Here is a 24,213-nt window from a genome sequence, read left to right on the forward strand (position 1 = left end):
TCGTTTTTACGTCCTCATTCATGATAAAATAATATCACGCCACTCTCTACCTATCCACTCGTCTATTGATACTCAAGCGAATTTCGTCATGTCTAACCCAGACGAAGCCCGAGAACTAAGTCTTATATCAAAAGTCGAGCTTAGAATTGCCCTAGCAGACAGTGATTCCAAGCTGCAATCTCTTCTCCAGACATACCTTGCCCCACTACTCCTAAAGCTAGCTTCCGAAAGCCTTGCAGTGCGCAACAAAGTCATTGCTGTCTGCCAGCATATCAACACTCGAATACGACCAGTGTCAATCACCCTCCCTGTCGCAGCACTGCTGAAACAGTTTAAAGAAGTTAAAGCGCCGCTGGTCAGACATTTTGACCTTATATATATCAAGCAGGGCCTTGATCGAATTCCCGCCAGTGAGCGTATCGAACTCATACCAGCTTTAATCCAGGGGATTGCAGGAATCGGAGGTTCAATCTCTGCTTCATCGCATGGCTCTGTCGTTTTCAATTTATTGTTGAGATTGTTACCGTTGCTGAAGTTGCCACAGAGAGGCAGTGAAGATGATTTGGCTCTAAGAGCGAAACTAGGTATATCAGATGAAGATGCCACTTTCCTGGCAAAATGGTTTGCAAAAGTTTTTCTTTTACTACCGCTGGAAAAGATGCGACGAGATGCCCCGGTCTTACCCCTTCAGAGTATAGATTTGTGAACAGAGATGCATCACCTGACGAGACTTGGAATCCTTCGGCAGCTGGTGGCCTTAACTTGATCGAAACCAAGGTTGCCGCAGCGAAGTTTTTGGCCAGTGGGGCTTTTACAGATTCTGAACGCTTCCTTGCCGCTGTTATTGCTTCTGCTGATCCTAATAGTCGCCTTTCGGACGTTGGGGAAGATATACTAAAGCGTTTCCGTGCAGACTTGGAAAACGCGGAAGTTGTTGATGAATTGTTTACTCTCTACTTTGGAACGAAAGACCCCGATGGTGCCCTACCAGCGCGACCAGCTTTACAAGCTAAAATCCTTGGATTTCTAAGTAAATCAGTCAAGGCTACCACCCAGCCTGAGAGGATTAATCAGCTTCTCGATGAAGGGCTGTTCTCAAATAATGAAAGCACTGCCAAGGGCCTTGAAGCATCTAAGCTTCGGAGCCAGATATTTGTCTTTGTGACGTGGATTGCGCGCATGGGCTCTTCTGCAGATTTAAATGTCGTCGCGCCTCGCGCCATCCAGGGTTTGAGAGAATATATTTCCTACCAAGGCTGGCCTGACCCTGGCGCTAGCGCGCAGAAGTTGAGTCCTGCCGAACTTAGTCTTCGAAGTCTTGCGTATGAAACTATTGGCGTACTAGCTCCGAAAATCGATCGAGCTTCACAGGATGACGATGAACGGATATTCGATCTTGATCTACTCAGGTGGCTATTCACTTCCCTGAGTTCTGACACTTCAAGTGCACAGATATTCGTAAGTATCGAGCAAGCTCTGGGGAGTATCCTCAACGCTATCGCGAATAATGCAGACGAACATCTTCAAAATGAAATCCGTCCGCTTTTAATTCACCATATGCACGCCAAGCCCGGTACGGAAGACCGCGATACAGGATTTCACATCGTCCGAAGTACGAGGTTTGCTGCCGTGCGGTTTGCGAATCGGTGCTTGCCGTACTGGGAGGTGCAGGCGCGCTGGATAGATCTTATGGCTATTGGCGGGGAGTCCGGTGGGAGATCTGAAATCATAGAGGAAGGCCAGAAAGGCCTTGACCCATACTGGTATCGGATGCTTAATCCTCCCAGAGATGGAAGCCGGATAACTTCAACTGCCATGGACGCTGATGTTCATCCTCGGTACCGGTTTCCTAAGTTTGCCGAATTAGTAAGCTCTTTATTTGGCGACCCGACTAGCGATGATATCGAAATGGATGACGGGAACGTTTCTCTTCCCACCAGATTTTCTAGCGCCTATGTTAATTCATTTGCACCGACTATTGCATTTATTCGCAATATTCTCCTCTGTGAATCGTTCCAATATTCTGGCTCCCCCTTGAGTGTCGAACCGGATTGGGAACACCGCCTTGACGCGGCAATCTCAACGAAGGAAGATGCAAGGGCTAGCCTTAAAGCATATCTCGAACAATGCGATCGTGTGCCGACCCTTGGGTTCCTGAAGGCTTCCCTAGCTGGTCTCCTTTGGAAGCAGGGCCAGGGATTAGGCCGCTGTGGTGTTCATTTTGTCGAAATCTGCGCTCTCGCATCCAATGACCTTCTGGCTTCTATTGCAATTCACGCCTCATCGCTTAGGGATCCGATATTTTCAAACAACGTCACGAATCAGGATATAGCAACACAGGCGTTCGGAATTTTGGCCTCTCACACGGACTATCCTACCTCTCGGCTGCTGCAGATGTTTGAGTCATTTATCGTTTTAATTGAGAATTGGAAAACTGCGGTCGGTCAAGGTATCAATAAGTGCAGAGGTGCACTACTGGCGTTAACACATCTTTCCACCCGCGCTTCCTTTCGAGGGCGACTAAATTTGATCTCTGAAAATCAAATCCGAAGGCTTTTGGAGTCCACGTTTGATATCTTGAACAACTCTAGAGATCTAGCCCTCAGAGAGGCTTCCCATGTGACTATCGGACAACTGAGTCTTGCATCCATTTTATCCCCCACATCTTTCCCTGGAGATAACTGCGACGAGGCTGTGAAAAAAGTGATATGTAAGCTATCGGAAGAAGCGAAGAAAGAAAAAGATACAGCAATATTGACTTTGGGACGTCTGTCGCTGGTACTTCCTAAGGACGACACCGAAGGATCCCCGTTCAAACACTTACTAAAGTCTCTCTATGAGCTTCATGAAGTTAAGCGGCCAGAGGTGCAATTTTCTGTTGGAGAAGCGTTATGTACTGTTGCAGTTGGTTGGTCGTCAAAGTCATTAATTACAGTCTTTGACGTGGACGCACCTTGGCCAAAGTCTGACATACCCTCACATATCCTTTCGGGAATGCTTGACAAGATCATCATCGATTGCAAGGCCTCGAAGCCGTCGCTGAGAAAGGCATCTGTCATCTGGCTTCTCTGCTTAATCCAATACTGTGGACACTTTTCGGAAGTGCAAGATCGTTTAAGGAAGTGCCAAGCTACCTTTGTATGGCTCTTGTCAGACAGAGATGAAGTTGTGCAGGAAACCGGCTCTAGAGGCTTGAGTCTGGTATACGAGATGGGTAGTCAGGACCTTAAAGATGACTTGGTACGCGATCTCGTGCGATCCTTTACAATGGAAGGCTCGAATCTCGGAGGTGGGAAAATTTCCACAGACACGGAACTTTTCGAGCCCGGCGCATTGCCCACTGGCGAGGGATCCGTCACCACTTACAAAGATATTGTTGGCCTGGCGTCTGAAGTCGGAGACCCAAGTCTTGTTTATCGCTTCATGTCACTTGCTTCAAATAATGCAATTTGGTCAAGCCGTGCGGCGTTTGGCAGGTTCGGATTGAGCAACGTGCTCTCAGACTCAAGCGTCAACGGATACCTCGCACAAAATCCTAAACTGTTCCCCAAGCTGTATCGGTACAGATTTGATCCGAATCCTAATGTGCAACGCTCGATGAATGATATTTGGAACGCCCTGGTCAAAGATTCGAACTCTGTGATTGAGGCGAATTTTGACGCTATTATGGATGACCTGCTTAAAAGTATCATGACTGGAAAAGAGTGGAGAGTGCGCCAAGCGAGCTGTGCGGCAATTGGTGACCTTATCCAAGGGCGGCCTACTGAAAAGTACGATAAATATCTTGGTGATATCCTAACCAAAGCATTCAAGCTTCTAGACGATATTAAGGCCACTGTCCGCCAGGCGGCACTCAGACTATGTCAAGTTCTAACGAATATTGTTGTCCGATCCCTGGAGGCTGGAGATGCTGATTCGAAGAGGGCCAGGGTCATGTTAAATCATATCATTCCCTTTTTGCTCAGCCATGAGGGTATGGAGTCTGCAGCGGAAGAAGTACAAGGTTATGCAATTACAACCTTAACGAAGATCATCAAGAAAAGCCCTGGGAAAACACTCCGCCTGTTTGTACCTCAGATACTGGAGAGATTCCTTGCTTCTTTGAGCTCGCTTGAGCCTCAAGCTGTCAATTATATCCACCTCAACGCCGACAAGTATGGCTTGACCGGGCAGGATATTGATAAAATGAGATTGTCAGCAATTCGTACGTCTCCAATGATGGAAGCCATCGAGCTATACCTTCTCGAGTCTCTTGATGATGAAAGCATGAAAGAAGTTGCGAACAAGCTAGAAGACGTTTTACGATCGGCAATTGGCCTACCTTCGAAGGTTGGTGTCAGCCGCGTCCTTGTTATTCTCAGTTCCAAAACCTTTCTCTTCCGCCCCCACGCCGATCGTTTCGTCCAACTTATGCGGAAACATGTCCTTGATCGGAATGATACCATCAGCGCCTCATACAGTTCCACAATAGGATATCTCATGCGATTGGCGACGGATGACCAGATGCTTAAAACTATCGAGTTTGCGAAATCGCTCTACTTTGGGGCCGAAGAAACGTCTCACCGTGTCATCTCCGGTGAAATCTTAAACTCCATCTCCAAACTTGCGAACGACCGTGTCGCGGCGTGTTCGGCGGCTTTTCTCCCTTTCATCTTTGTGGGTATGCATGATACAGAGGAACAAGTTAGGGAACTATTTTTAAAAACATGGAACGACAATGTCAGCGGCTCGCGAGCTGTATCATTGTATCTTCAAGAGATACTTGATATTGTATCTAACAATCTAGACTCACCGCGGTGGGCCATTAAACACACGTCTGCTCTTGCCGTTGCAAAAGTGGCTTCATCATTAGATGACAACATTGATCTTGGCGCTGCACAGCGCATTTGGCCAGCTATCGAAAAGGCGGTTGCAGGAAAGACTTGGGAAGGAAAGGAAACGGTACTGGAAGGGTTTGTCAAATTTTCTCGCAAATCCAAAGCTCTGTGTGCGCAGAATAGCGATATCCGTGAGCAAATGAAGGTTAGTCCAGTCCTTCGATCTTTTTTTTTGTTGGGCCTCTTAAATGTAATCTAACTGTCACGATGCAGGTTATTGTAGTGAGAGAAGCCAGGCGCAACAATCCTGCATACAAACCTCATGCGCTCAAATCTCTCGCTGAATTTGCCAAAGACCGAGATGATTTGGATCTCATGCCTGATGCAATGAAAATTGTTTCTCAGGTGGTCGAGGAGCTAGTCGATGATTCGAAAGAAAAAATGGAGGTAGATGCAGCAGCCGACGTAGTCAAGGCTTCAAAGTGAGTCAAATGAGCCAGCAGAACACGCGTATTTTGTTGAATCTAATTTTTGTTTCCAGGGTTGAAGGGCAAACGCTCGCAGCTAGCGTCGAGTGCATTTTCAGCTGCCTTAATCCCTCAATTTCTTTCTCAGGTATGCGAAATATTATGGATCCAAAAAGAACGTCACTCGTTGCTAATTCCTGGACAGCAGCACTGACCGGTCATATATCTCAAATACCCCTGGTCGTCGGCAAGGCTGTCACTTATGGTGGTAAGGCCATATATGGCATCATGTACAGCGGGCTAAAATCCGCATTCGAAAAACTTGGGGCAGAAGTTTCAAAACCCGACTCTGAACTATCCAATGGAGAGTCAAACAGCGACTTCCGCACTGCATTACTCTCTCTCGGCGATCAACTTCTATTCCGGGATCTCGAGCTATCCGTAGAAAAAACGAGGCATAGTCGAGCACAAGCCGCGCTTGCATACACACACCTGTGCAACACAACCAAGATTAAAATGCCCGACGAGCACCGCCAGCAAGTTAAAGAGTGGCTCGCAACGGAGCGGTCTGGGCCGGTCCAAGCGGTCCTCTTCCAAGTCTTGGAGGAGATCTTGTAATAAAGCTTTCCATCTAGCTTGCTAAATGACCGAAAATCGATTTGGATTGCCGGGATGGCTCGACCTTCGTGGTCATGAAACGGCGGAAAGGACCGAACCCCGGACGAGGTCCCCGCAGTGAGGACGCTACTCTTTCAAATGGGACAGAAATACTATTGTTTGTCACATGAAATTGCGCCGGGCGTCGGGCTTTTCGGCCTTTTTGCATGTCTCATTTTATTTTTATTATTATTATCATGATTATTATTTACATCGTCCCTCCACCTGTTCCCAACCGGCAACAAGGCTAGAGAAGCATCTGGCCTATCGGTGCGCCATGGCCCGCTGGGCCGGTTAAATTTGTGGTGGGCTGACAACTGTAAACGAGGATCTGCAAAGAGCAAACAGACTTTGAATAGGGCTGATGCGATAAACCAGTTGCATTTGCCAGAAGCCCGAAGCACACATGTGACCCTGAAGTTGCATCGTCGTGCGTGAGACCTGTGCAGCAAAAGCACATGTCAATTCGGAGCAATATTTTCCCTTTCCCTAGCATTGCTACGACACGTCGTCACAAGGATCAGCGAGCTCCTGCAGGCTCACGTCATTTGTTTCCTAGTGGGTGTGCAGTTCTGTACACGAAGAATATAATCAGGGATGCCAAATATTCCTCAATAGGTCGAATGCAAGTTTATTTGCTGCTGTTTTCCACCTCAATCTTAAGAATGATTATTATTATATAATATATTATCCGGACGTCTCGTTTTGTCATAGTTTCTATGAGACTTTCGGGGTCAGCTGCCAATAGAATAACGGATAATTTCAAATGATTATCCCCAGAGGGATTCTTCTCCCGTCCTCTGCATATCAACAACATTTCCATGCACGACGTGAAGATGTGATTGCTGCCGGAGTAGCAGCCATGAGCCACATTTCAATTATTAGTTATATATATCAATGAAGATGAATCGGATTTCGATCGAGAGCCCAAGAAACCCGCCCTATGAGGCTTATGAGAAAATTCGAGAAACTCCTGCCAGCCGCAAACAAACAATGGTTTGCCGCTAAGTCCAACCATGCCATTCATGCAAGCCCAATGTTGCTCTGTGCATATAGCCAAGGTGCAAAAGCGGGAGAGAAGAAAAGCGAAAGAAAAAGAAAAAAGAAAAGAAAAACACGCTGCATCTGGCTGCGGGGACCAATTCTTCTAGAAGGAATCCAGAAGCCCATTCAGCGTGGGATTTTGGTCAATCCAGCCGACGAGATAGCGCTTCTTATTGGGCAACCCACTGCTGGCTGCCAGTGGGTGCTGGAGGCTCCGGCTTTGCTGGTTCCACAATGAGGCCCGTCATACGGTCATATCCTTTCCACTCTCTTCCCCGGCATCCCAGCGGCCCAACGGGATTCTTTAGTCGGGCGCCCCGATGCTGACTGCATGCCTTAGCCCATGCATCCCAGCCTTAGCACACTCGCTACCGTGTGATTCCGGTGGTGGAACACCAGGAGGTGATCAAATTGCTCAGTTGATGATGACGCAAAAGGCTAAGGCCACCCGAAATTTTTGACAACCGTGCGCACTCCCCCAGTTCTATTTCTGATGTATTTCTTTTGATCCTGATTTTTATCCCACCCGCCAAATGCTTCGAAATCCTTCTAGCGCCGCAGTAGAACATTCTGTTTGACGATCAGATGTCAGACAATGGCTATCCTTTCATGGGCTCGCTGTCAAACACACGGAAATCCTGGAGTTATAATGGGCTTATTCATGGGTTTTTGGCGCTTTTCAAATTCCTTGAACTCGCCGGTCCCCTGGCACAAGATCTCCAGGGCCTGCATTGATCAAAAAAGGAAAAGGAAAAAGAAAAGACAGGAAACCTGCAAGCATCCAGACTTGCACACAACTTTTTTTCAACCTAAAATCATAATGAATGATCTGACCTATTGATAGTGCGTCCCCATGAAAACTTTTTCGTGCTCCATCCGCTTCTTACATTCTCTACAATTCCTCCTCTTGGTATTCGCTTTGCCTAGTTCCCGCGGCCGCTAGCTTCGAAACCTGAAAAATGCACGAGAAGCATGTTATATTTATATATAAACTGTTTCATTCTCTATCTATATATCCGAGAGGCCCCTGCTCTGGTCCAGCTTGCTACATAGGAGTAACGTTATATATTTTGGCTACTTTTTGTGAATCCGCCACTGAAAGCTTCATACGGGACATTTCACTCATCATTCTCTTTCTAGCTCCTAGTATTTCTTTTCATATTGTGAAACAAAGAGAGTTTCTGTTTAATTATTCCTGCCAGAGCTTTTTTGCACGCATACGCATATGCGTATTCCTACCGGAGTTTATTTTTCACCGTCCTTGCTTTAATTCGAAACCCGTTACTCCTTAATCTACTCGTATACATATATGCCCTCCACTCTTTTTCAATGCCTGAAGCTCATGGTTGCGATCTGTTGCTACTTGACATCAAGTGGACCCAGAATTATCCTCAACATACTCTCAATCTCGGCTGATGCCCGTTCGATTTGCTGGCCCCTAGAGTGATTTTGAGAAGCAAATTCGTGAGCTATTCGGATACATACAGGGATGCCCACTCTATTATCAGTTTAGCCTCGCCATTGTTCTCTTCACGGGTCCCTTTGATTGATATATGTACCCTTGTCAAAAAAAATTTGTGATAGTCAGTTGTTATTGCTATGCCTAGGCCCTGAACTTTCTCAACTCGACTACACGACCTCGTATCTAGAAGAAGCAAAGGAGAGAGGGAACAAGGGAAGACTGGACATGAGATAAGAAGGAAAAGGAACAACTAGGCAGGACAACGGCGTACATATATGCGAGCTGATCCCATGCCTTTGGTCTGCTGTGCTGCCAGACGGACGAACGATGCCTTCATCAAAGCACGTCGCGCACTTGCCACTTATTGCGCCGAAAGATGATGTTGTTAAATCGGCGGAGTCGGGGGTTAAGCTTGCGAACAGGGACGAGCAGAAGGTGAAAATGCCTGTTCGAGTCCGCCTGCCGCCTAGATCGAGGACTGGCTGCTGGTAAGCTGATTCTCCTGGCTGTACATACTATTTACTCATGTGAAAGCTCTACATGACCTGTGCAACCTAAATACTTTCTCCTGTTGTACCTTTCTAACATTAATGCTCTGTTCAGGACGTGTAGAGTGAGTTATATCAACCTGTCACAACCCGTGACTACCGAATTTCGCTGCTAACTACATTGTTTTTCCATTGCAAAGAGCCGCAAAGGTGAGTGTTTGTCAAATATATCGAGCTATATATCAACGAAGCGGTTTACTGATTGTTATCCTAAGTAAAATGTGACGAAGGACATCCTACCTGTGGTGTAAGTTGTTGAACCCGGCATAGAGAGATACCGAATTCTTGCGACTAGATATTAAAACCACGCTCTAGCAATGCTCAAGACTCGGACATGAGTGCGATTATAGCCCAAGGCTAGCGTTTCGGGACGATACATCCAGAATCAAACAGCGGATGCAAGCAGTTTCCACTGCTGGAAATGCAGTCTGGGATCGTATGTTCTACGGCTACACACTCTTTTCTACATCTTACAGTTCATTTTGCAGTCGTTCATACGGCTAATAAGTAACTCACTGGTAGCAAAATCACCAACTCTGACCGCGAGTAGCCCCAACTCGTCCATAGGAGGAGATACGCTGCCCCCGTTCGCGTGCTTAACCTCAGACTTGGAGAGAGAAATGAAAGCAGAGGCTTATTCTCCCGGTACCTATCATGTTATTGTGAATCCGGAGAGTTTCTCGGCTTTGCCTGAATATTCCGACACCACAGATAACACGTCTATGTCGAGTTCTTCTGGGTCTGATAAGGATGATACCCTCAAGGCTAGGAATGGGAAGAGAAACAGAAGACACAATAGGCATAATTCTTCGTTAACAGAAACGGGTGACCCGAATGTAGTGATTCTCTCGAAATTCGAAGATTCCATACCAATCTCGTCGCCTGGCCACTGGAGAAGTAGCATGAGGCCCTCACCATCGAGGTCGAGTACATCTGGTTCCAAGTCCTCGACTGAATTGGTTGATGAAGCTCCTATCCGGGACTTTATGGAAACATTTAGTCAGTCTTATATAGATACTACGGAACAGTATGGGGAGGATACGAGGCTACTTTTGCATTTTAGGAGAGTGGTCTGGAGTCATCTCGTGCAAACAGCTACTCGTTCTGAATCCCCCCCCCACGGCGTTGGAAATGCCCCTGGAGCAGATATCTTCGAGCAGGAGGCTGCCACTTTTCGTCCGGTAAATATACCTGTCGAATCAAGTACTTTTTCCTCGTTTGGATGTCCTCCAGCCAGCATACTAACTCTCCTCTCATAGTTATTCCATGCCATGATGGCCGTTTCTGCTTTAAGCTTGTCCCATCAAGAGAAAGGCCAAAGTATCGCTGCTCTACAGCACTATCAGCAAACCCTACCTTTCCTACAAACCAGTATGCGCAGCCATCAGGATCTCTCCTCGGATGGAGTATTTCTGACCCATTTCTTACTTCTGATTTACGAGGTAGCCCGCCATTCACTCCCATTATTACCCATCTACCTAAGAGAAACTGCTTTCTAAAGTTAAATATCAGATAGCCGCAGCGGAACCAGGAGGATCCAACCTCTGGTCCCATCATCTCGAGCGGCTGCTACGAATATTCCTAATGCGAAACGAACTTTTCAAAACAGAGAAATTTCCCTTTATTATCTGGTGGGTTTGCTCGATTGATTTATATGCGTTATTTAGCGGCACTGGAACGGGAGAATTCATCGGAGCGGTCTTGGAAAACGACATGATCCCGCCTCCAACATTCCACCTCTACCCGCTTGGCCCGGACGGGACAAGCATCATCTACCCTGAGGAAAGAGATATTCTTCCTACCGTCTTACAGATTAACCATGACATCTTCGTCCTAGCAGCACGACTGGGCCTGCTGGCATCGGAATTCCGCGCCCAGAGCACCTACGCAAACGGAACAGCGATGAATACTACAAGTTCAAATAGCTCTCATGGATTTCCGCCGCAAATCCCCGCTGATAGGGAAAAGCGCCTTTTCCGAATCCAGCAAGCATTTCGACATTTATGGGTCACTTCCAATTTATCCGTCCTGGAGCAACAAATGGATTTACTACCCAGTCGATCGAAGGAGATGCTTCAACATGTCCGTTAACCCCCCACTTCCCTCGCCCCCGTCCACAGACAAAATTTATCTAGAGCCGCAACAGTGCCAACTAACGTCCCCGTTCCTTTATTAACAGTCCACAACCCTCTTCCACGCCAGTCTCATCTACTCCTACACCAGCATGTGGCCGGGCCAATGCATCGAAACCGGCGGCGGGCCCGCGCTCGAAATCTCCCAACGTACCACTGCCATCCTCCACGTAGCCTCCAGTATCGTGCATGCAGGCCGCTTCGATTTGCGCTTCATAGTCTTCCCGCTGTTCATGGCGGGCGTGGCGTCCTCGTCCAGCTCGCAGAAAATGCTCGCACTAGATCTACTTTCTAGCATTGAGGGGAATGAATCTGTGGGCCGCAATGTGACGACGACGAGGCATGTGCTGCAGATTGTGTATCAGAGGCAGACGGAGGGATATATGCGCAAGGGGCATGCGTTGGATGTGGACTGGGTGGAGATTATGATTGAGCAGGGATTGCAGATGGTGAATTTTGGGCTATGAATCTTCTGATGGATTATGAGATTTTCTGGCTTGTTGTTTTTACGATTGTGTTTTTTTCTCTTGTCAATTTCCTCTCATCCCTTTGTTCCCATCGTCGTTCATCCGCCGAATTCATTTTACTATTCTAGCTTATACCCAACTCTTTTGACTACCCAATCTCTAAATCAATCTACAGCGTTGGAGTTTTCTCTACGTTTCGCCCTTAACCACCCCAATAGTCCAAATAGTGGTCTAGTTCAGCTCTTATTTTTATTTTATTTTATTATTTTTATTTTTACATTTTTTTTCCTTCATAAGGCCGCAATTCCCATCAGTACAAAACTGCCGCTTCCCTCCGTTATACCAATCCCTGTGTAAATATATTAATTTAGCCGCAAGCAATATTGCATAGACCCTAATGTCAATGTAAGATAGCTTACAGTGTGTCCTTCTATGTGATCTCGAAGATTTCCTGGCCTCTAATAAGAAAAGGCTCAAGGCAATAAGGGCATCCCCAGTGGAAATGAATTGATTCCCCATCAAAACCTCTACAAACTTATAGCGTATGCACTGGCTTTCTGCGGAAGCTAGTATGGCTGCGAGACTAAAGTTTGAATCCGGCTGCCTGCCTCGGGAGGAGTGATTCATAGATGGACTATGGACCTAATCCTCAAATATATAGTGGTTAGATGTCCTGTGTACTCCGTAGGCGGTTGGAAGAAGTACCCTGCTGCTGTGTGGTTGAAATAGCCCGCATCCCTAACATCCAACTTGGTCCCATCGAAGGTCCTAGCACAAAAAGTCCTTCAACTCGTACTATTTGTTAGGTTCCAACATAACCAGGCGCTTGCAGGCCATTGGCAGCTCTTGATAATAGAAAACAACTGATCAAAGGTTGCATAAAGCCCCTGCAATGTCCAGCTGTAGGTATGATAGGTTCAGGGTATGATACTATAGCAATGATGATGGTAGCAATATTTCCCAACATATACCCCTGAAATCTGCGGGCCTGGGTGTGATCCCGCTGCAGAGGACGCCGCATCATGTCTTGGACCACGAAACAAACCAATGATGGCCCGCAACTGCTCGTCTTGACAAGCGCCGGGTGTTGTTGTTCCACTTCAGCTATCACAAACTCGCACATTTGTTTCCTCCTGGCGCTTAGGAGAGACGTTTGAGCAAGCAATGGCAGCACGTGATTGGCTGGAGATGTAAGGTCAGGTAAGCTCAGGTAAGTTCAGGTACGGTCAGGTACGGTCAGGACAATAATACGGTACACACGGGCACCCCGCCCAGCCCAACCATGGAACAGCCGCAGTCGGCTCCGATAAGCTTCGATTGGGGTTAGAAGCAACGGGAAAGACGTTTTCTAGTAATTATAGAATGTCGAATCGAAGAACTGCTGCTAATCATTTTTCTTCCTTCTTTATCTCCAGTGGCAGGATATTCTAACCCGCTGAAATGTTGATGCCCAAATCTCGAACCAGGTGGGGAGATATCCAGGGCCAATATTGTGGCGGCGGAAACGGTAACTAACTAACTGGAGACGTAATTTCTGTATTATTCGCGCTGCCAATGCCTGCCTCTCTCAGCCCCGCGCGGTCTCGTATGGAGGCCGTATTCCCCCATACCATACGGAGCACATACCATCCATCAGCCTCCGTCTCGTCGTCTCTTCCTCAACTTCTTCCGATTTCTTCATCTTCGCCCTCCCCTTCTTTTTCCCTCTCTTCTTTCTTTCGCCTTCATCTCTTTCCGTGTTCTTTCTACCTTGATATGGGACAATATATATATCCAACCTGTTGTTGGGTTGATATCCTGTGAAACCCTTGGTATACATCTCCATCTCGTGCCTAGCTAACCGCTTACAAGGTCCTGATAGCCCGCATAACTACCATCATCCACCCCACTTACCCTGGTCATTTGCTCCGTTTCCCCTCAGACCATCTCCAAGCGCCAGCAACAACCTGCATTCTGCAAAAATCTCCGCTGTGCGAAATCGCTATAAATAAACATCCTGTGCTACTCCTCGAGCCTAGTCTATAGCTACTTAGAGCTTTGAGACCACCTTTTATCCTCCTTGCGACCAGCGCCAGTCCGCCCGCCATGAGTCGCCATGGAAAGGACCAACACGACGAGATGTTTCTCACCTCTCCATCTGACCGCGACCCCCCAACTGTCTCCCCGTTGAGGATTGTTAAACGGGATACCCCGTCCCCCGGCCCAACTGCCGGAAATACTACCCAGCCTTCAGCTTTTAACCCACCTCCTCAGAGCCCTCCTCCGCATAACCCCCTGCCCTACCCTAACGACCGTTCGAAGCCACCTCATATGCATTCCTTTAGCCCCTCCAATTCTAGGCCGCCTTACCCTGACCGTGATCAGTCGTCCTCCACTGTAAAACAATCGTCCAAACCCTCCTCACCTCTTCATTCCGGTTCAGGAGGATCGAGTCCCGCTGATATCCCTGCTTCTTTGCGGCCACGGGAAAGACGAGATTCGAAGACAGCCCAGTCGAGCCTAGCGGAGAGGAGAGGAACTACCGGTCCAAAGCCCCTACCGGAATCACCAATACTTCAAACGTCAGATAAAGAAGGATTGTTCCAGAAAGCTCCGCAGCATCCAGTGGGAGGACGCGCCAACACCGGAGGCATGCCAGAGCAACGGAGAAAGCCCTCTACGGAGGTGAACCCGTATCCCGAGTTCCACCAGCAATACTGGACTGCACAGGGTAACGCGTCGTCTTCAACCTCGTCGAACCTAACAACACCACAACCAACCCATTCGGTTAACCGACTAGGCTCTACCGCCTCGACCTCAACAACCAAAGCAAACCGCGGCTCTCCTCCACCTCCAGAAACCCCCATTGTGCCTCCAGGTCGCTCAGATATTGAGTCCCGGTACGCTGCAGCGGGAATTGCAGGCACATCGACTCTCAGCAATCTACAGGCGCAGAGTGTTGCCGCGCAACAGCGTGCCCAGCAGTATGCTGCTCCCCAAACACAAACAACACACCTCGCCCAGCCTCAGAACCCGACTCCAAGACCATGGACTCCCACGGAACTTCCCGGTACTCAACCGCATGGACCTCCAACCGTATACCAGGGGCCCGTTCCCACATCCGGACCTCCTCCGCAGACCTCAGGCGCAGACAACCATCCACCCCCTGGCCACCCTGCCGGCTACACTCAGAACCATAATCCACTGGAGGAAGATTTCCAGAGATTGAATATGACTGCCTCTCCTCCTCCCGCATACTCCAGCCTTGGTGGGCCAGGTCCTGGTGGCTCTGCGCCCCATAGTTTCCAGAATGAGAAGCAAGGCCTTGTCGCTGCTGCTCACCCCTTTTCAATGAACCCGATGAGCACTGGAGCTATGACACCTTCCACCATGGCTCCACATTCACACACTCCTCCCGCTCCTAATACCCAAGGCCACCCAGCGTTTGCCAATGATCCCAGACAAGCGGATCCTGGTGCTTCGCAACCCAATCTCCAAAATGGACACCCTGGCATCCATCCCACTCCCATTAACGGCTCTCCCGCGCCTCCTGGACCCTCCCCAGCTTCCCCTCCTCCTCTCCCAGAAGGCTGGATCGCACACCTGGATCCCAATTCCGGACAATACTATTACATTCACCTCCCCACTCAATCTACTCAATGGGAGTTTCCAAAGGGGCCAACTCCTCTTAACCTAAATGAACCAATGTCACCCGGAGTAAGCACTTTCGGCGGCCACCCCATTGCTTCCCCGGGCCTTTCAACGTTTGGGCCTAACCCACTGGCATCGCCAGGACTATCCACCTTTGGGCATCCGCTAGGATCACCGGGTCTCCCCATGACACCCGGATATGAGGGCAGCGTTATGAGTATGAGTACGGGATTCACCGGCCCACCCCCCGCCAGCGGTGTCGAATTGTATAAGGTTGCGCCAACCAATGGAGTGTACTTCGGCCCTTATCTTCGCTATACGAACATGGACATGGAACGTGGACTCTGGCTGGGCTCAATTCTACTGGTGACTGATGGCCCCCAGCCACCAACGATCCATATTCATCAGAGCGTAGACCTCTCTCCAAACCCGAGACAACTTAAGGGACTTTCGATTTCAACACACCAGCGATGGACGTTTTACAAATACAATATCGATCTTACAATGGAAGAGTACCCTGCGAAGTGGACATATGCGATCACCTCGCACCTTGGATGCACGAGATACGAATTCCTCGTCGCAGGTCGGAACGAGACGAACTGGCGTTTCATAGCGACTTCTGGAAATGACTTCTCCCTTAGCGTCAGTGCAAATGAGAGGGCTCGCCTTGGTGGCGCTGGATACATGTGGAAAGACATTATGCAGAAGCATACAGAGTGTGGCGGATTCCATGTCCACCTTGGACTTGGAAGTCAGATCAACGCTGACCGAATTTGGAAAGAGGTCCCATCGCTCAAACAATGGCTTACTATCAGCGGCAAGGAGCAGAGGAAAAGCGCAGTGTGGACCGCCGCCCATGAGGAGGATGCTACACATGCGTATTTCCATTATTATACAAGTCACTTTGATCAACCGCACCTGCGAGAAGCATATGCTCAGATCCCTCACGTATTGCAAGTTGATGATCATGATATGTATGTTTTCCTCCCAATCCGATATATCACGCAGTTTAATTTCCCCACGATTTCTGACATAACTTCTTTCTTCAGCTTCGACGGGTTTGGTTCATACCCGGATCACATGCAATTCTCGAATATGTTCAAGAATATTGGCAGAATAGGAATCGAGATGTACCTCCTTTTCCAGCACCATACAACACTGGAGATTTTACGTCATGCGAGCGACGATATGGACCTTTTTACTATAACTGGAACAGGCTGGCATTTTATCAAATTCCTGGGCCCCGCCGTCGCTGTGGTAGGGCCTGATTGCCGTTCAGAAAGGAACCCCCATCAAGTCATGGCGGGACCTACCTATCAGGGGATCTTCCCTAAGATTACAATGCTTCCTCCAAGCGTGCAACATTGCATCTGGATGATTTCTGTCCCGCCTATTTACCCGCGGTTGGAATCTACGGAACACCTCGCGCAGACCATAGCCACTGGCAAAAAGGCCGTTACTGGAGCCTACAATGTTCTTGGTAAAGTGACCAGCTCCGTTGCTGGTGTCGTAGGTGCTAAGAACGCCGTGGGCTCTGGATTCAACTCTGTAAAGAGAGCTGTTGGCAAGTCTGGACTGATGGGCAGCGTCTTGAACCCATTTGGTGAAATCGAGCTTCTTGATGAGCTGCGGGATCAGTGGACTCACGACTCGAAGGTAAATTTCTCACCCTCAGTAACTCACGACACGATGACATATTTATTGACTTGACCCTCCCAGGATCTTGAACGAACCTATCTGATCCGCACCCTCCAAGGGATCTCCCATCAGAAGAATATCCGGATGACCTTCCTCTCTGGAGCAGTAAACTGCTGCGGCGCCGGCCTCGTCCACGACCCCTCCCACCCAACCGACCATAAGACCATGTACCAAATAATTTCCTCCTCTGTCGTCAACACTCCACCACCATCTTACGTCATGAAACTCCTACACGGAGGAAACAAACCACTCTATATCCCTGCCAACGGCAAACGACTCGCTCCGGGCGCCGTCACAGACACAAAGGAAGACATGATGGAAATCTTCCAGACGGACGTGACGGGCCAACCACGCGAACACCGCAAACTCATGGGCCGCCGTAATTACGTGGCTATCGTGGGATATGATCCAGACAATGTGCAGTCAAATTATGGACTGATGAGCCCGACGACGCCGGGGATGATGTCGGCGTCCGGCGCGTTTCCTAAGTTGAGTCTTGCGGTGGATTTCTTGGTGCAAGGGGAAGGTGCTTATGGGAATGTTGTCAAGTTTGGACCGGTTATCGTGCCAAGTTTGGACTTTGGGAGGTAATCTCTTAGCCGGACTATGGCATTCTACATGGATTATATATACGATTGTTTTTGGAGATATATTTTGATTTTCGCGCGAAGATGTGGACTCTTTTGGGGGAAGGTATAGGTTTTCTGTTGCATTTTCTCATCCTAGCTTGCATTCGAACAATTTTTCCTTGTTGTTTTCTTTGTGAGTTGATATTTCCGGACATTTTTGATGACAATTATTTTGGGTGTTAAGCCACATACGTATATATATGTATTTATCAATATTCGTCTATTTATTTATCTTATTATCTAGCAGTCTTGGTCGGATTCCAGGTTTCATATGTTACTCCTGGTTAAAGTTTGGATTACGTCACATGACCGAGACAGTTAGGTCGTGTGAGATGCGCAGTTGCGATCAACATCACTCGAAGAGATTCCAGAATATCATATGATCCATGGGCATCTTTTAATTCACAACATATTATCCGGGGACCAGAAGGACTGATGTTGCCTAGACCTTGATACTTGATTATTATAGTGGAATGCAATGAACGAGGAGTTACTACTTCCACCCCTAACACAATGAGGTCATGGCTTATCTTCATCCTCTCCGCGTTTCTCTACAGCACCTCCACTCCAGCTCTGCCTAGTCATCGTCCTGACTATAATGACGACACTTCACGGAGCTCTCAGAAGGCCCGCACGGTGTCGAAAGAATTATTCTCCTCGCTCGAGGAGCTCTCCCGTATTGTTGATATAACATATTGCGTTGGGACGACGGGCGTGTACAAACCGTTCACTTGCGCGGGACGGTGTCATGAATTCGAAGGGTTTGAACTAGTTACGGTATGCCCTACTTCGAACTCCAGAGCAATATCAGCTGTTTTCGCAAAGAATACACTTTGCCGTGTCTTTTGCTACATATATCTTTGCTACGATTCACTAATCACAATATCGCATTCCAGACCTGGAACACGGGCCCGTTTCTCTCCGACTCGTGCGGCTTCGTTGTCCTCTCCCACCCACCATGGCCCAAACGCATCATCATCGGATTCCGCGGCACCTACTCGATTGCAAACACTATCGTGGACCTCTCTGCTATCCCCCAGATCTACACCCCATACCCGGCTAATAACCCCACAGATCCTCACCAGCCTCGCTGTAATAACTGCACCGTCCATGCCGGATTCATGGAGTCATGGAAGAGCGCTAGACGCACATTGCTAGACCCTCTGAAACGAACGATGGTGAAATATCCAGATTACCAACTTGTGCTGGTGGGACACTCGTTGGGGGGGGCGGTTGCTGCCCTTGCCGGTCTCGAGTTTCAGGTTCGGGGTTGGCAGCCGCAGGTGACGACGTTTGGGGAGCCGAGAGTGGGAAACCAAGGGCTGGTAGAATATATTGATGCGGTATTCCATCTGAAAAATTCGTCGTTATCGTCATCGGGTTACGACCGCGCAACAAACGGCGACATTAAGCGGAATACGAAGAATTACCACAACAAGACCTCCTCCTACCACCGCGTCACGCACGTCAATGACCCAGTCCCCCTGTTGCCCCTTTCTGAGTGGGGTTACCGACCTCACGCGGGCGAGATATATATATTAAAGCCAGATTTACCTCCTGACATCTCCGACCTGCAGCATTGCATCGGCGACGCGGATCCAGAATGCATCGCTGGATCTGAAGCGGCTGGCAAAAGCTACTTACTCGCCTTAACCCTGTCATCATCCTCGGCATCTTCGGCCGGGCGCATTGGGGATGACGACCATGCTTACATAGAAGAAGACAACGATGTGACTATGGACACCGCTGTATCTATTAGCCAGCAACGTCAGCATCATCAGCAACCATTGTTGCCGTCCGGGCCGAACCCGATCGGGGATCGGATGCTGGTCAGAGTGCAAAGCGATGGTAATGACGTCAAGCGAGATTTGACACAATGGAACCTTATTCCTCACCGCTATCGGTTGTGGGAACTGCTGTTTGCACACCGCGATTACTTTTGGCGGTTGGGGGTCTGTTTGCCATCGCCCAATTGGAGTGGGAAGCGTCCCGGTGACCATGGTGGTTGGAAATTGCCGTGGAAGTGGAAGTGGAAGTGGAAGTGGAAGTGGCCGTGGAAGAGTTGGCGGGGAGAGAGCCGGTGTGATGGTGCTGCAAGTGGGTTGAGTTAACCTGTGGTGATTGATAATTTTGATCCGGGATTTTTCGGGATTTTTCGGATTTGGGGAATTTTCTTCATCTGTAGCTTCCTTTTTGCCTTTTTTCCTTTTTTCCTTTCGTTTCCTTTCCTATTCTTGGTTTTGCGGGTTCCTTTTCTCTTTTTTATTCTATACCCATGTGCAACGTACGTTGGTGCCTTTTTTTTTTTTTTTTTTTTTTTTTTTTTTTTTTTTTTTTTTTTTTTTTTTTTTTTGACACACATTGGGTTAACTAAATACCCCATTTCTAAAATTTTGGCATATATAACGATCTTGACGGCAACATCAACAATACTTTTGGTTAACTGGTTAATTACATATTTAAAGTTGTTTCTCTCCATGCTGTCTAGCATTCAGCCAATATCTTGATTGATATCATGTGATTTTTGGGTTCATTTGGTGAAGAAAAAGACCGATGTGGAGAAGAGCGCTGCTAGCTTGCACTCCCTAGGGCCAGCACTAATTTTGCACATCATATCTCGGGCTCCATCGCACATCGCATTTCCTCTGGGGGAGTAACCTCAGCTTCAAAACGAACTGTGGATGAATTGAGCGTGTGGTGCAGGGGTGAGTGAAACAATAAGACAAGGAAACCAGGCAGGAATCTGTCGAACTTGTCATGACACCTGGGAATGACACCCAATGACACATGCCACCCGGTGGCAATCAAGTTGCTACCCCAACATTTGGCAAACTGTGACCGAGCTCCTGGCACTTTTAACTGGATATGCGGGAGCCTTGCCTTGAGATGGGGATGAGTATGACCAATGCAGCCAGATGATGTGTTTTCTGTGTTTCCGTCTTGGCTCTGCTTCACCACTCCACCCCGGCTTGCTTGGAGGGAAACAAAAACTGCGGTGTCGAGCTTCCAGACAAGGAGCCCAGAGACATGCTGAACTCTCTGCAATGACATTCTCCCGCGCATTTCCTTCATGTTACCTTTTCCCAATACCGACCCGGGCGACAACCCCGCCCGTCCCCATTCGGCAATCGGCTATATTGTCGGCTGAGGCTGACAACACCCGCAAATCATAGCCTCTCATTAACCTTCATCGGCCGATTTAATTGGGACTTGCCTCTCCAACGCTCCGTTGGCTAGCGCAGTTCTTACAGTGATCACTTGCGCGAAGCACACTCCTCAGTGAAATGCCTTTTTTTTTTTTTTTTTTTCTCCAAAGTGGCTTATGCAGAGGTTTCCCCTCGGAGCTCTGACAATGCCTGACAGCGAAAACCATCCTAACGCGGAGTTTGGGCATATTTGGTTCTCGGCCAAGCAATGAAGTGGTGCCGAGATCTGGGATTTTTCGATAAAGCTAGTTACCCAAAGACGCTTTTTGGGTACAACTTTCTTTGCTTTCGCAAATGTTATTTGCGCCTTTACTCGCGCTAGGCTGCTCGGCAGGCTATACTCGAAAGGCCGTCAACAAGTTTCCCCATAAAAAGTTTGACCAGCTGAACAGATGAAGCTGACCGGCATTCCATAGAATCCTTGGCGTCAATATGGATCTCTAGTTTTAAGGTTTATTATCTTTTTCTTTTTAAAGTCGCGATTTCCTTTCTCGTTTTTTTCGCTACTAGAAATTCTATCAATATCTTCTATTCATCTTCTACCTTCAAATCCACAGCTCTATTGCGAATATGCCCACCATGCCGTCGCTCCGATCGCTCTTGCTTATCCCGCTACTCTTTTGGGCGCCAGTTAAAGCAGTTCCTCATCCAGAACCGTGTCGCGGCGCTTGCAACGGCCGTGACCCGGGTTTCATCCGTCGAGCAGACGGGCGATATTTCCGCTTCCAGTCTTACAATGGGATATCCATCTCGTCTGCTCCCTCGATGGAGGGGCCGTGGTCAGCGCCCAGATCTATGCTCCCGCAGGGTTCATCGATTAACCTCCCAGGAAGGCGCGATCTTTGGGTGAGTTTGTTTGATAGCTTGGGAGGATCTCGGGAATGGTGTAAACGCGAAAAACATAAGAGTTTTAGTTGTTGACCCACATGCAGGCTCCCGACGTTTATAAGGTTCACGACGAATACCATGTTTATTACTCGGTGTCAACGCTTGGTTCGCGCAATTCTGCCATTGGCCTTGCAACCTCTCGAACCATGGAGCCAGGTTCTTGGACCGATCATGGCTCCGTCGGTGTACAGACCTCCGAGCGCGATAACTACAATGCCATCGACGGCAACCTCTTTGAGGATGCAGATGGCTCACTCCGCTTCAATTTCGGGTCTTACTGGGGCGGTCTCTTCCAGGTGGGGATGAATAATGATGGGACCAGAACAGCGCCGCTGTCTTCAGCGGTCAACCTCGCCTACGAGCCAGGCTGGAATCATCACATTGAGGCTGCCTTCCTTTACCGGCATCATAACGATTACTATCTCTTCTTTTCCTGGGGTAAGGCTGGCGATTATGATATTTCCCCCCCTGCCCCAGGCGAAGAGTATCGTATCAAAGTTTGCCGGTCACCTATGCCGTCTGGCCCGTTTGTGAGTCTTTCCCCAGTTATTTTCCTTAGCTTTCGTTCCCTGATCTCTCTTTCTTTTTTTCCCCCCCCTCCTCTATTTAGGAATATAGCTGATTCGCTGATTCCAATCCTAGGTTGGTTCCGATGGACGTCCATGTACTGAAGGTGGAGGCATGACCGTCCTCGCAAGCCATGATAACATATTCGGACCCGGTGGCCAGTAAGTTCTTCATACACCCCTCATCACTCTTTTTATTTTCATCCTTTTCTAGTTGCTGTCCCTTTGCAACGAACAAACCAACCGGCGATAAGCGTACGTCGAGTGAAGGCGAATGATCAAAACTAACCCTTTTCTTGAACAGGGGAATCATGACAACGCCAGAATATGGTCCGGTGCTCTATTATCACTATACAAATACCGACATCGGGTGGTCGAACGCTGAGCAACTCATTGGATGGAATCGTCTTGATTTTTCCAGCGGCTGGCCCGTTGTCGTGTGATCCAAAATTTTCTCGTTTTGTTTTCTCTTTTCCTTTACTTTTACTTTTTAGTTTTTAGCTTTATTTTTATTCTTTTCCTCTCCGTTAGTTCGATTTCGTTGCACTTCATGACACCTTGCATTGGACTTTCAGATTAGCGGTGTCGATCTATGCATTCATTACTTATTTTAGACTAATAGCCCAGGCTGAGAACAATCCTGTGGAATATGGATAGTGTTCTTGGAGTTTAGGCAACATTTGGTACTCTGGACCAGAAACTCAGATTTTTTACTCACAAATATCTTGTCGCTTGACCAGTTATATCATTTTCGTGCTTTCAGTCTGCCACTATGCATATATATATGTATATAACGAGAAGTAATATATAATTGAATCTCCTCTCATATTCATTACCATGTGTACCCCCCATTTATTTTTTTTAAACTTTTTTTTCGTTAGTGGTGCCTTATCCCATCTCTAATTGCTTATTCTTCGTTCGGCCGCATACGCTGTCTGTAGTATAGTATAGTTATATGTATGTATGTACAGAGTACAGAGTAGTTACTCCGTACGGGACAACACAATATTTGCCCGAAGTTTGAACCCCGCCCTTGGCAATTCTGTGGAGCCCTGGCCTGACCTGAGCTGACCTGCGTTGAAGCTATCGCCGGGAGACTATAAACACTATGAGAGCTATCTTTGGACGAAGATCTTCTCGCGCCGGCAGTTCGATTATTTCGCACTAACTCTCACTAAGTTAACTCAACTCACTTATGTCAGGTTGTCATGAAATAATGCCCAGCCGGAAGGCTTTTGGCCAGCCAGAGGCTAAGTTAGTTAACTAACTTAAGCCTTCAGCCATTGCCCAGGAAGGGGGTAATTAATGTAGTTATTCAAAGTGCTGGTAGTAGTCCTCTTTTCTATATTTGTTTTTCTACCTTGTTATGGTCTTTTTTATTAAATATTGAAAGACGGTTCATGCCGTTGAGACTAACCAGGTTCTAAATATTCCAAATACGCTCCCCTTCTTCCATCGAGTCCCGTTGACCGTATTCAGGGAGATGTTGAGATAACATCATTGCTATAACTACCCCGCCTGAAAGTCCGTAGTTGCACAGAGCAGTATGATTTCTGGCAAGTTAGTATCAGCTCCAAAATCTCTGTTTCCAAGAACTCCTTTAGACCATACATAGGTGAGTTTTGCTGTCTTCAAGATAAGTATGCTGCAGATTTCAGGGAATTGACAAATGGTGCTTTGCACAGAATGCTACTCTGTATGATGCTGTACAACATTGTTGTGAGATAGATAGATAAGCAGTTATTTCTACCTACCTGGGATGATCAACAGAATTATAATCTAGCTAGAGGTTCTCTGCAATATAATAAATAATATATATCGTACGTAGATCAGGAAGAGAAGAAGAAAAAAAAAAAAAAAAAAAGAAAACAGACTTCTCCCATAGGGGGAATCGAACCCCCGGCTAGCGTGTGAGAGACGCTGATGTTAGCCACTACACCATATGGGATGACCTCGCTTGGCGGCTGACGGCGCCGGAAGAAGATATTTCGAGGTATTTCGA

The 24,213-nt window shown here is 47.8% G+C and overlaps 7 protein-coding genes and 1 non-coding gene across 10 annotated transcripts; 5 read left to right on the forward strand and 3 right to left on the reverse strand.

Moving 5' to 3' along the window:
- Window positions 1-88: 88 nt before the first annotated feature.
- Window positions 89-5,902, forward strand: BDCG_03812 (proteasome component; the record flags this gene model as incomplete). The annotated part of the gene is made up of 5 exons (XM_045419477.1): window positions 89-584; window positions 659-5,022; window positions 5,091-5,299; window positions 5,359-5,432; window positions 5,490-5,902. 5 exons carry the CDS (start codon window positions 89-91, stop codon window positions 5,900-5,902), a joined length of 5,556 nt encoding a protein of 1,851 aa, XP_045275768.1.
- Window positions 5,903-8,774: 2,872 nt separating this feature from the next.
- On the forward strand, window positions 8,775-11,594 carry BDCG_03814 (uncharacterized protein; the record flags this gene model as incomplete). Its single annotated transcript, XM_045419478.1, has 9 exons — window positions 8,775-8,935; window positions 9,051-9,060; window positions 9,136-9,145; window positions 9,211-9,242; window positions 9,311-9,431; window positions 9,518-10,176; window positions 10,255-10,437; window positions 10,508-11,077; window positions 11,175-11,594. 9 exons carry the CDS (start codon window positions 8,775-8,777, stop codon window positions 11,592-11,594), a joined length of 2,166 nt encoding a protein of 721 aa, XP_045275769.1.
- A 245-nt stretch (window positions 11,595-11,839) lies between these two features.
- On the reverse strand, window positions 11,840-13,419 carry BDCG_03815 (the record flags this gene model as incomplete). 2 transcript variants are annotated; one of them, XM_045419480.1, is made up of 4 exons in its annotated part: window positions 11,840-11,943; window positions 12,014-12,236; window positions 12,300-12,776; window positions 13,221-13,419. In XM_045419480.1, 2 exons carry the CDS (start codon window positions 13,417-13,419, stop codon window positions 12,397-12,399), a joined length of 579 nt encoding a protein of 192 aa, XP_045280627.1. In that variant the 3' UTR covers window positions 11,840-11,943; window positions 12,014-12,236; window positions 12,300-12,396. The 2 variants fall into 2 exon arrangements, with proteins under 2 accessions (XP_045280627.1, XP_045275770.1); XM_045419479.1 differs by having other exon boundaries at window positions 11,840-12,776.
- BDCG_03816 (WW domain-containing protein) lies at window positions 12,999-17,865 on the forward strand. The gene is made up of 4 exons (XM_045419481.1): window positions 12,999-13,405; window positions 13,446-16,198; window positions 16,274-16,880; window positions 16,944-17,865. Exons 2-4 carry the CDS (start codon window positions 13,680-13,682, stop codon window positions 17,511-17,513), a joined length of 3,696 nt encoding a protein of 1,231 aa, XP_045275771.1. The 5' UTR covers window positions 12,999-13,405; window positions 13,446-13,679; the 3' UTR covers window positions 17,514-17,865.
- Window positions 17,866-17,918: 53 nt separating this feature from the next.
- On the forward strand, window positions 17,919-19,848 carry BDCG_03817 (extracellular lipase). Its single transcript, XM_045419482.1, has 2 exons — window positions 17,919-18,328; window positions 18,448-19,848. The coding sequence occupies exons 1-2, from the start codon at window positions 18,065-18,067 to the stop codon at window positions 19,660-19,662; spliced, it is 1,479 nt and encodes a 492-aa protein (XP_045275772.1). The 5' UTR covers window positions 17,919-18,064; the 3' UTR covers window positions 19,663-19,848.
- A 33-nt stretch (window positions 19,849-19,881) lies between these two features.
- Window positions 19,882-20,693, reverse strand: BDCG_03818 (uncharacterized protein). Its single transcript, XM_045419483.1, has one exon. The coding sequence runs from the start codon at window positions 20,621-20,623 to the stop codon at window positions 20,162-20,164; it is 462 nt and encodes a 153-aa protein (XP_045275773.1). The 5' UTR covers window positions 20,624-20,693; the 3' UTR covers window positions 19,882-20,161.
- On the forward strand, window positions 19,885-23,056 carry BDCG_03819. 2 transcript variants are annotated; one of them, XM_045419484.1, is made up of 4 exons: window positions 19,885-21,603; window positions 21,690-22,175; window positions 22,288-22,373; window positions 22,516-23,056. In XM_045419484.1, exons 1-4 carry the CDS (start codon window positions 21,328-21,330, stop codon window positions 22,652-22,654), a joined length of 987 nt encoding a protein of 328 aa, XP_045280628.1. In that variant the 5' UTR covers window positions 19,885-21,327; the 3' UTR covers window positions 22,655-23,056. The 2 variants fall into 2 exon arrangements, with proteins under 2 accessions (XP_045280628.1, XP_045280629.1); XM_045419485.1 differs by having other exon boundaries at window positions 19,885-22,175; window positions 22,516-23,049.
- A 1,031-nt stretch (window positions 23,057-24,087) lies between these two features.
- BDCG_16784 lies at window positions 24,088-24,159 on the reverse strand. The gene has a single exon. It is a non-coding gene; the product is annotated as a tRNA-Glu (tRNA).
- Window positions 24,160-24,213: the final 54 nt, after the last annotated feature.

This window comes from Blastomyces dermatitidis (genome assembly GCF_000003525.1).
Source record: "Blastomyces dermatitidis ER-3 genomic scaffold supercont1.3, whole genome shotgun sequence".
In the NCBI taxonomy this organism is placed as follows: Eukaryota; Fungi; Ascomycota; class Eurotiomycetes; order Onygenales; family Ajellomycetaceae; genus Blastomyces; species Blastomyces dermatitidis.

Excerpts from the sequence above, each read along its gene's own strand:
- BDCG_03816 (XM_045419481.1), top strand. The coding sequence starts at position 13,680 with ATGAGTCGCCATGGAAAGGACCAACACGACGAGATGTTTCTCACCTCT. Across the intron at positions 16,199-16,273 it reads CAAGTTGATGATCATGATAT|CTTCGACGGGTTTGGTTCAT; the intron begins GTATGTTTTCCT and ends TTCTTTCTTCAG. Across the intron at positions 16,881-16,943 it reads AGTGGACTCACGACTCGAAG|GATCTTGAACGAACCTATCT; the intron begins GTAAATTTCTCA and ends TGACCCTCCCAG.
- BDCG_03817 (XM_045419482.1), top strand. The coding sequence starts at position 18,065 with ATGAGGTCATGGCTTATCTTCATCCTCTCCGCGTTTCTCTACAGCACC. Across the intron at positions 18,329-18,447 it reads AAGGGTTTGAACTAGTTACG|ACCTGGAACACGGGCCCGTT; the intron begins GTATGCCCTACT and ends ATCGCATTCCAG.
- BDCG_03818 (XM_045419483.1), bottom strand. The coding sequence starts at position 20,623 with ATGAAGGAAATGCGCGGGAGAATGTCATTGCAGAGAGTTCAGCATGTC.
- BDCG_03819 (XM_045419484.1), top strand. The coding sequence starts at position 21,328 with ATGCCCACCATGCCGTCGCTCCGATCGCTCTTGCTTATCCCGCTACTC. Across the intron at positions 21,604-21,689 it reads CAGGAAGGCGCGATCTTTGG|GCTCCCGACGTTTATAAGGT; the intron begins GTGAGTTTGTTT and ends ACCCACATGCAG. Across the intron at positions 22,374-22,515 it reads ATATTCGGACCCGGTGGCCA|GGGAATCATGACAACGCCAG; the intron begins GTAAGTTCTTCA and ends TTTCTTGAACAG.